This window comes from Abramis brama, assembly GCF_963993115.1.
Source record: "Abramis brama genome assembly, chromosome: 1".
Classification (NCBI taxonomy): Eukaryota; Metazoa; Chordata; class Actinopteri; order Cypriniformes; family Leuciscidae; genus Abramis; species Abramis brama.
Window position 1 is genome coordinate 69108293 of NC_139963.1, and position 9809 is coordinate 69118101.

Genomic DNA, 9809 nt, shown 5'->3' on the forward strand with positions numbered 1-9809 from the left:
CCCTTAGAATATGTTGAGTGATTTCCTTTGCAACGTATGGAAATTAATGTGCTGCCAATAATAATGATGAAGATTATGATTTGGCTGTTGTGATTGAATCCGCCACTGGTGGACTGTCAAAAGAATACAGAGAACTGCTTATCAGTGGCTCTGTTTACATTCCTGATCGGGACACACTGCTTCAAGGGTGTGCAGTAAGTTGGAGCCGTTTTGCAAGCTCAATGATCAAACTATAGGCAAGGTGACAGAGAGGGTTTTGATTATGGTCAGCAGGCCATTTAGCCCGTAACTGTAAATGCCCACTCAGAAGGTGTAAAAGAAAGTGATAATGTGAAAGTGAAGTGTATTAATGTGGGTTTGAAAGTGGAACAGTTTGGATGACGATATTGAAGTTTTTGTCTGAGAAAGAACTAAGAATGTAAGAAGATTGAAGGTTAAAAGAAGGTTGAAAGATTTAAGTCTTAAGAGAATCCTTTTGAAGGAAAGATCTATAATAATATATTTTTTTTTATATAAGTAATAATGATCAAATAAGTAGGAGCAGTATAACTGGATTAACAGTTGCTAAATGTAAAATGTGTAGAAAGGCATCTGATTAAACAAACAGCTTGTTACTGTTTTGAACGTGGAGAAATGGTGTTGACCATGAAAGAACTAGAAGCTGATGTTTTGCTTTCAAAAGATAAGCTTATGATTGGCTGAAACAGGTTTGATTATCCGAATTTGGTGTGTGCTTGGCTGAACTGCCAGTGCGACAGAGACACTTTTGTGAGAGATACAAATTTGTAATGTCTAAATTCCTTGATGTGGGCAAAAGACATATATAAAAATGATGTTCATTTCTGACAAAGATGCCTTACGCTGGGCTAGAGTTAAAAGATGGTAGATAAAGTTTGATTTTAGAAGTTTATGAGAGTGCAGTGTACCAGTCCTGAATGCCTCAGAGTCTCTCTCTCATTCAAAGTCAGCTAAAAGCTGTTATCTGAGCCTGTGTCATAAGTAATAATGTGCTAGTAAAGAACAGTGTTTCAGTTGAAAACCATAGACATAGAGATGTTAAAAGAAATCATGTTACAGGATTGTATATTTAGAGGGCATATGTTTTAAAAGTAAAAATGAATGATTTTAAAGAAGTCTTAAATGATAGAAGGTTACGTTTTGACTATTTTAATTTAGGCCCAGTAACTTCTTTGTCTGATATTAGCCTCTGTAAATGTCTTATAAAACACAATATTTTCCTACACAGTTTATAAAATATATAATATTTTATTTTTATATGTTAAAAAGACATTATAGTTCGACAGTGTCACCTTATCTGTTCTGGCTTTTATTTTGAAAAGCACCGTTCTTCTTCTTCTTCGGAAAGTTCGGATGTTTTTTATGACGCTAAAACTTCCTGTTACACTCTCTGCACAATGTGCTCGCGCGTCGTCGGAAGAACGGTAAAAACTTGTAACCACTTTGATTATTTATCGTGCTCATCCATTTGAATCTTGTAAAGAGAATTTACATTGTGATTTATTTATATTTGTATTGCTCGTACATGTTATTTTTTAAGAACTCCAAACTGTGATGGTGTGTCGAGTTAGAGAGCATGGTAGCTGATGGCGGAAACTCTTTGGATTAGCGCCCTTGGAGAAGCGGAATGAGGTATGAAGTGTGTAAAATGTGTGGAGTTTGTATTATCAAAAAGAGATTTTGTATCAGGAAAGAGAATGTCAATACTTCATTTGTTTATGGGTTTATTGCACATGTCATCAATATAAAAACATATTTCTGTGAACAATTATAATATATTATTTCAACTAAAAGAAGCATGTGATATTCCATTTGTCATAAAGGCTTAAAAACATATTTCATTTAATTTCATATTGGTCATCTGTTGAAATTATTTGTATTGTGTGTAAACATGATTCATATGTGAACATAATGTATGTGCAATTTATTTGTAAAGCTACATAGAAGCATTTTGTAATTATTCTGTTTCTTCTGTAGTTTTCACGGTGTTCATGGTGCATGGTGCTCGTTGAGAGGAAGAAATAAAATGACACCCGTTTGAAACTCTCTGCGTTTTGATGAATATATCCAAGGGGCCGCTACAGTGAAAACTCATCGCTGCACCAGCCCTGCCATCCCTGGTGAGAAGCTGACGCCATCACATCTGAGGTCCATCCACCAACCTAATACCAGCCAGTTTACTTCGCTTGCATCCAACTCATGCACCCAGGCAAGACTTAAAATGGACAGCATGCTTAAGGTACAGCTAAAGCTGCAAAAAGAGACACTGGGTGCCAAGGAGCAAAAAAGCTGAAAAGGGACAATTTCTACACACATCCTTGCAGCATAACTGAAGTGACTTAAATAATAATATGGTATTATAAGGTCAAAATATCTTGCAAGTTCCTAACGCTTCTAAAACTGGTGACTATTTCAAGAAACTAGCTCATGCGCTTGGGTAATGTCTATTTATGAAAAGGTAGAAAGTGAGTTTTGTTGTTACTGTTTTAAGCTAAAAATCCTTTAGATGTCCATAATCTGTTAATGCTCAGCATAAACATTACTCTGTGGTAAAAGATAACTACAGCTTACAAGTGAAAATTCAGGCATTGGACAATCAAAGGTTACACTCGATTTAAAGCAGCAGTACAAACAAACAAGATGTCACTTAAAGACACCCCATGCAGGTCTAGCTCACGTGAAAGAAAGCTAACGGAGAAAGGCCAAGAGATGCATGACCAAGACACCAGAAAACGTGAGAAAGCATTTAACAAGTCCTATGATGCTTGGAAGCATGTAGCAAGGGAGACTAGGACAAAATTAAAAACCCTCTGTTCATCAGAAGACCTTATTGAATTACAGCAAGACATTCAAGCAAAGCGTGATGACGTAAGCAAGCAGTATGAACCTATACTTCGTAACAGTAACACCACACCAGAGATCGTAAAGAAAATGGACGCCTGTGTTACACTAACAAAAGACATTTGTGACCTCATAAGTATCCGTCTAGAGACCGTTAACCAAGAATTTAATGATCAACTTGAGAAGGAAAGGGTAAGAGAAACATTAAACAAAGTTGAATACGGGTCTGTCTTTGGCCACACTAAAACTGAAACGGTGAGCTCCGTGGAGTCACCGGAGAGATTAAGCAACCACTCCAGCTCAGCCAGTACCCACAGCAGTAGAGTAGATGCACAAGCCGAGCTTGCAGCTAAGCTGGAACAATCAAAAGCCATGAAAGAAATCCAAGCACAGCAAGCACATCTTCAGAAGTTAGAAGGTGAATGGAAACTTAAAGAGGCGAAAATGTTGGTAGAAATGAAACAAAAAGAGGTGGAAATGCAACAACAGTTGGAACAAGAGAGAACCAAATTGCAGCAGTTACAAGCAGCAAAAGATGTTGCCATAGCAGCAGCTCGTGTGAGAGCATATGACGATTTTGAAGGGTTTGAGAACCATGATGAGGTGATGAATGTCGCAACTAACTCTGCTTGCTACAGAAAGGAATCTGAACCTCGATTAAATCCTGATGCTGCATCATTCCAACCTCATCAAACTGCTCCGGAGGTGACAATGTCCCAGGAGTCTGTCAGTCTAGCACAAGCAATCGCCAGCTCATTAAGTATGAACCGCTTGCCTGTCCCTGAACCAACCATGTTCCGTGGTGACCCTTTACAGTTTACAGATTGGAAGATGTCATTCATAGCTCTTATTGACAGAAAACCCCTCCCACCAAGTGAGAAGATGTTTTATCTAAAAAATTATCTTGCTGGAGAGGCGCGCAAAGCTGTAGAAGGTTTCTTTTATCGAGATTCGGAAAGCGCATACAATGGAGCATGGAAAGTCTTACAAGACAGATATGGGAACCCGTTCATCATACAAAAGGCTTTCCGAGATAAGCTCATGAGATGGCCAAAGATCAACACAAACGATCCACTTGCACTACAAGAGTTTGCTGACTTCCTCCAAGGCTGCACTGAGGCGATTCCCCACGTCAAAGGACTAGCTATCCTTAACGATTGTGAGGAAAACCACAAGTTGCTCAAAAAACTACCGGAATGGATCGTGCGCAAGTGGAGTCGAATTGTTGTAGAGGAACTTGACTCATCCGGAAGCTATCCAGATCTTGCATGCTTCACAAAGTTCCTGAGCAAAGAGGCACGGATAGCCTGTAACCCTATTGCTTCTCCATTGTTGATGAACTTCAAGGCCACAGATGAAAGATCACCAAAGAGAGCCAAAGCTCTCAACACAAATACGCAAACTAAGAGTTTCACTCAGGAGAGACAAGAAACAAACAGCAGTAAACCAAAATCAACTTGCTCCGTCTGTAAAAGTGAAGCTCATAACATCACCAAGTGTCCCACCTTCGCAGCAAAGAGTGGTGAAGATAAAAAGACATTCATCTGTGAAAATCGGCTCTGCTTTGGGTGCTTGAGGAAGGGTCACATGACCAAAGATTGTAAGAGACGACACACATGCAACATATGCAGCCGTCGTCACCCAACCTGCTTGCATGATGACAGGAAACAAAGACCTGTGGAAGCAACAACGAATAGCTCCACTTCCACAGATAACCATGCAAGCTTGGAAATGCACAAGGTCGTATCACATGCATCAACACAACATGCTTCAGCTACTTCAAGTATCGTCCCAGTCTTTGTGTCTTCAATACAAGAGCCACACAGAGAAGTACTTGCGTACGCAATATTGGACACACAGAGTGACTCAACGTTTGTCTTAGAAGATGTACTTGACAAACTGAATGTTGATGCCCAACCAGTAAAATTAAAATTGAGTACTATGACGGCTATTGATACAATCATATCTAGCAAGAACATCCATGGTCTACAAGTACGAGGACTGCACTCTAAGAACCACATTCAATTACAGCAAGCCTATAGCCGTGACTTTATCCCGGTGGACAAGTCTTACGTCCCAACGAAGGAAACAGCTTTACTCTGGCCTCATCTCAGACATTTGGCAGATAAGCTACCACCCCTTCAAGACTGTGATGTAGGGCTCTTGATTGGATATGACTGTCCAGCAGCTCTAGCTCCTCTTGAGGTTATCATTGGAGACAAAAATCAACCGTTTGCACAGAGATCAAAACTAGGATGGAGTATCATAGGCTCATCAAATCCTCACCTAGACAGACAAGGAAGTCAGAGCTTTGTGCATCGGCTCACAGTAAAAGAACTGCCAATTCCATCGGCGACAGATGTTCTAAAAGCCCTAGAATCAGACTTCACCGAGAGAACTTATGAAGATAAATATGTGTCCCAGAACGATGTTCATTTCATACAGTTTCTCAGTGACAACATCACGCAGAAGAAAGACGGACATTATGAGATGCCCCTCCCTTTCAAGGGCAATAGTCCACCCAACCTACCAAACAACAAGAGGCTAGCCACAGTTCGCCTGCAGTGTCTTAAGAAGAAATTAAAGACCAATAAACAGTATTATGATCAATACAAAACATTCATGGAAGAAACAATTAACAAGGGTGACGCAGAGCCTGCCCCTACAACATTTGCAGGAGAGACTGAGTGGTACCTTCCGCATCACGGCATCTATCACCCCAGAAAACCAGACAAGCTGAGAGTCGTATTCGACTGTTCAGCCAAATTCCATGGTGTTTCTCTAAACGACACTCTGCTAACTGGGCCTGATCTTATCAATCCTCTGGTAGGAGTTCTCTGCCGCTTCAGGAAGGAGGCCGTAGCGATCATCTGTGATATCGAAAGAATGTTTTATCAGTTCTCCGTCACTCCTGAATCCCGGAATTATCTGAAATTCCTCTGGTGGAAAGGTGGAGATTTGGAGAAGGAACCACAGGAATACAGGATGGCGGTTCATCTCTTCGGAGCTGCCTCGTCTCCAGGATGTGCCAACTTTGGCTTAAAACATCTCGCACGGCAACACAAAGCTACCTATCCACTAGCATCAACATTTGTGGAGAAAAGCTTTTATGTGGATGACGGGCTAGTCAGCGTCCCATCAGTCGAGGAAGCCCAGAAACTGATCATTGAGTCACAGGAGTTGTGCAAAAGAGGAGGTTTACGCCTCCATAAATTCAACTCAAATGAGGAAGCAGCCCTCACCTGCTTAGATCCCTCAGAAAGAGCAGCAACCATCGAACCTCTAGGACTGGATCCAACACTATCAGAGCGTGCACTCGGCATTCAATGGTCAACTGAAACTGACACTTTCAGTTTTAGCAGCAGCTTGAAAGATCAGCCTTCAACCCGGCGTGGTTGCCTTTCTGTCATTGCCTCTCTTTATGACCCTCTTGGATTCATCGCTCCATTCAGCCTAACTGGAAAGCGTATACTTCAAGAGCTGTGTCACAGAGGCATCGGATGGGATGATCCACTCCCAGAAGATATGAGGCCACGGTGGGAGGAGTGGATAATTGGGCTTCAGAGGTTGAGAGAGGTTTCAATTCCGAGATGTTACCACCCACATGACTTCCATAACATTGTCAGAGTAGAGTTGCACCATTTTTCGGATGCCAGCTGTGTGGGATACGGTGCATGTTCTTACCTCAGGCTCAAAAATGACAAGGATGAAGTCCATTGCAGTCTCGTTCTGGCGAAAGCAAGGGTTGCACCCTCAAAGGTCTTAAGTATCCCGAGACTAGAACTCGCTGCAGCTGTGGTTTCTACGAAAGTCAGTGTCATGTTAAAAAGTGAACTTGACATAAAGATTGATGAAGAGGTTTTCTGGACAGACTCACAAGTTGTGCTTGCGTATATTAACAATGATGCCCGGAGGTTCCACATATTTGTTGCAAACCGTGTTCAGCTGATAAGGAATAATAGTGATCCCAGTCAGTGGCACTATGTGGACACCGCAGAAAACCCGGCTGATCATGCTTCCCGAGGTCTTTGTGCTTCAGACATTCATTCAACAAACTGGCTGCGAGGACCAAAGTTTCTCTGGGAGAGTAATTTACTTTTAACACCCAGCGCTCCATCAGAATTACTCATTGGTGATCCTGAAGTCAAGACAATTCAGGTGTTTGCAACAGAAGTCAAAAACTGCAATGACATCCTCAGGCGTTTGAGTCAGTTTTCCTCCTGGACAACAATTATTAAGGTGGTGGCAAGAATCAAGAGGTTGGGTTCTAAACAGAAACAACACAGTGAGTATGTGACTGTTAAGGAGCGTGAGAAGGCTGCAGACGAAGTGATTAAGATCGTACAGCAGCAAGCCTTCCCCCAGGAGATAAAGATGCTTCAGGGTAAAAAAGACCTTCCAAACTCAAGCTCTCTTTTCCGTCTCGACCCTATCTGGTCTGAAGGACTTCTCTGTGTTGGTGGGAGATTGAAAGAGTCATCGCTCTGTCACAAAGTCAAGCACCCAGTCATCCTACCGAATAACAGCCACATCACCAAGCTGATTGTGTCTCATTTCCACGTTAAAACATGCCATCAGGGTCGAAGCCAGACTTTAATGGAGCTTCGGGCCAATGGATTCTGGGTAATTGGTGGGAGCAAGTTGGTTGCCAAGCTTATACACACTTGTGTGCTTTGCAGAAAACTGCGACGGCCGACAGAAAGACAACAAATGGCCGAGCTTCCCGCAGAACGCGTCGAAGCCTCAGCACCTTTCACGCACAGTGGCATGGACTGTTTCGGTCCTTTCATTGTAAAGAGAGCCCGCAAAGAATACAAAAGATATGGCTTAATTTTCACATGTCTGTACTCTAGAGCTGTTCATATTGAAATGCTCGAAGATTTGTCAACAGACTCATTCATCAACTCATTGAGATGCTTCATCAGCCTGAGAGGAGCTGTTCAACAACTTCGCTGTGACCAAGGTTCTAATTTTGTTGGCGCCAGGAATGAGCTCAAGGAAGCACTTAAACAGTGTGATACTAAGCTACTGGAAATCTTCCTGACTGAGAAGCAGTGCGAATTTGTCTTCAATGCTCCCTCTGACAGTCCTGCAGGTGGTGTCTGGGAACGCCAGATCAGAACTGTTCGAAATGTGCTGAATGCCACCTTCGCACAGTGCCCAGGTCGACTTGATGACGCCTCCCTCAGAACACTGCTATATGAGGCCATGGCTATTGTTAACAGCCGCCCGTTAACAGTGGATGGAATCAATGATCCTCAGGCACTGGAGCCTATAACACCGAATCACCTCATTATGATGAAATCTAAAGTTGCTCTTCCTCCTCCTGGAGTATTTGTCAAGGAGGACCTGTATGCGACAAAGAGGTGGAGGAGAGTTCAGTATCTCATTCAACAGTTTTGGAGCCGCTGGAAAAAGGAGTATCTGCTGAACATATCCTTGAGACAGAAATGGCACTCACCTCAACGCAACCTCCAAGTGAATGACATTGTCATTATTAAAGACGACAACCTCCCAAGAAATCAGTGGCAACTTGGACGAGTCATTGAGACTGTTCAAAGTAGTGATGGTTTGGTTCGTAGAGTTAAAGTGCAAGTTGGGGAGAGGAAACCTCATAAAAAACAAGATCCTCCCTCCAAGCCCTCAGTTATTGAGAGACCAATCAAAAAATTGGTGCTCCTCCTAGAGAACTGACTAGAAAAAAGCGATTGATAACATTGCACAAACTGCTCTGTTACACCTCTGATAGCTTAACTTCAGGCTGTTCATTTCTTAGAGTCAAGAAATCCTGCACAATTCACTTACTCTTTGTATATTTGTTCATTCATTGTACTAGGATTTGGTGGGAGTGTAAATGTCTTATAAAACACAATATTTTCCTACACAGTTTATAAAATATATAATATTTTATTTTTATATGTTAAAAAGACATTATAGTTCGACAGTGTCACCTTATCTGTTCTGGCTTTTATTTTGAAAAGCACCGTTCTTCTTCTTCTTCGGAAAGTTCGGATGTTTTTTATGACGCTAAAACTTCCTGTTACACTCTCTGCACAATGTGCTCGCGCGTCGTCGGAAGAACGGTAAAAACTTGTAACCACTTTGATTATTTATCGTGCTCATCCATTTGAATCTTGTAAAGAGAATTTACATTGTGATTTATTTATATTTGTATTGCTCGTACATGTTATTTTTTAAGAACTCCAAACTGTGATGGTGTGTCGAGTTAGAGAGCATGGTAGCTGATGGCGGAAACTCTTTGGATTAGCGCCCTTGGAGAAGCGGAATGAGGTATGAAGTGTGTAAAATGTGTGGAGTTTGTATTATCAAAAAGAGATTTTGTATCAGGAAAGAGAATGTCAATACTTCATTTGTTTATGGGTTTATTGCACATGTCATCAATATAAAAACATATTTCTGTGAACAATTATAATATATTATTTCAACTAAAAGAAGCATGTGATATTCCATTTGTCATAAAGGCTTAAAAACATATTTCATTTAATTTCATATTGGTCATCTGTTGAAATTATTTGTATTGTGTGTAAACATGATTCATATGTGAACATAATGTATGTGCAATTTATTTGTAAAGCTACATAGAAGCATTTTGTAATTATTCTGTTTCTTCTGTAGTTTTCACGGTGTTCATGGTGCATGGTGCTCGTTGAGAGGAAGAAATAAAATGACACCCGTTTGAAACTCTCTGCGTTTTGATGAATATATCCAAGGGGCCGCTACAGCCTCCACCATGAAACAGGGCTGATGGCTCCGGCTACAGATGTAGATGTACACTGAATAGACGGATGTGATTAAAGTTCACTGAGATTTTGCTGATTCGGACAGATTTAACAGATTTTTGTGATTAAATACTGTTGTTGTTATTAACCTGTCTCCCTGTTGACACTATTAAGCAGTTCAGAGTGCTCTGGTGACTCTTGAATGTGCCT

General features: G+C 41.2%; 1 protein-coding gene across 3 annotated transcripts; it reads left to right on the top strand.

The window, feature by feature from the left end:
- Nucleotides 1-1213: 1213 nt before the first annotated feature.
- LOC311094325 (uncharacterized protein) lies at nucleotides 1214-9595 on the top strand. Of its 3 annotated transcripts, none has more exons than XR_014608641.1 (4): nucleotides 1214-1442; nucleotides 1559-8942; nucleotides 9059-9150; nucleotides 9496-9595. XR_014608641.1 is itself a non-coding variant. In XM_084132234.1 (2 exons), exon 2 carries the CDS (start codon nucleotides 2659-2661, stop codon nucleotides 8551-8553), a length of 5895 nt encoding a protein of 1964 aa, XP_083988360.1. In that variant the 5' UTR covers nucleotides 1214-1442; nucleotides 1559-2658; the 3' UTR covers nucleotides 8554-9048. The 3 variants fall into 3 exon arrangements, 1 of the variants encoding a protein (XP_083988360.1); XR_014608642.1 differs by having other exon boundaries at nucleotides 1559-1650; nucleotides 1996-8942; nucleotides 9059-9595; XM_084132234.1 differs by lacking the exons at nucleotides 9059-9150; nucleotides 9496-9595 and having other exon boundaries at nucleotides 1559-9048.
- The last annotated feature ends 214 nt before the right edge of the window (nucleotides 9596-9809 follow it).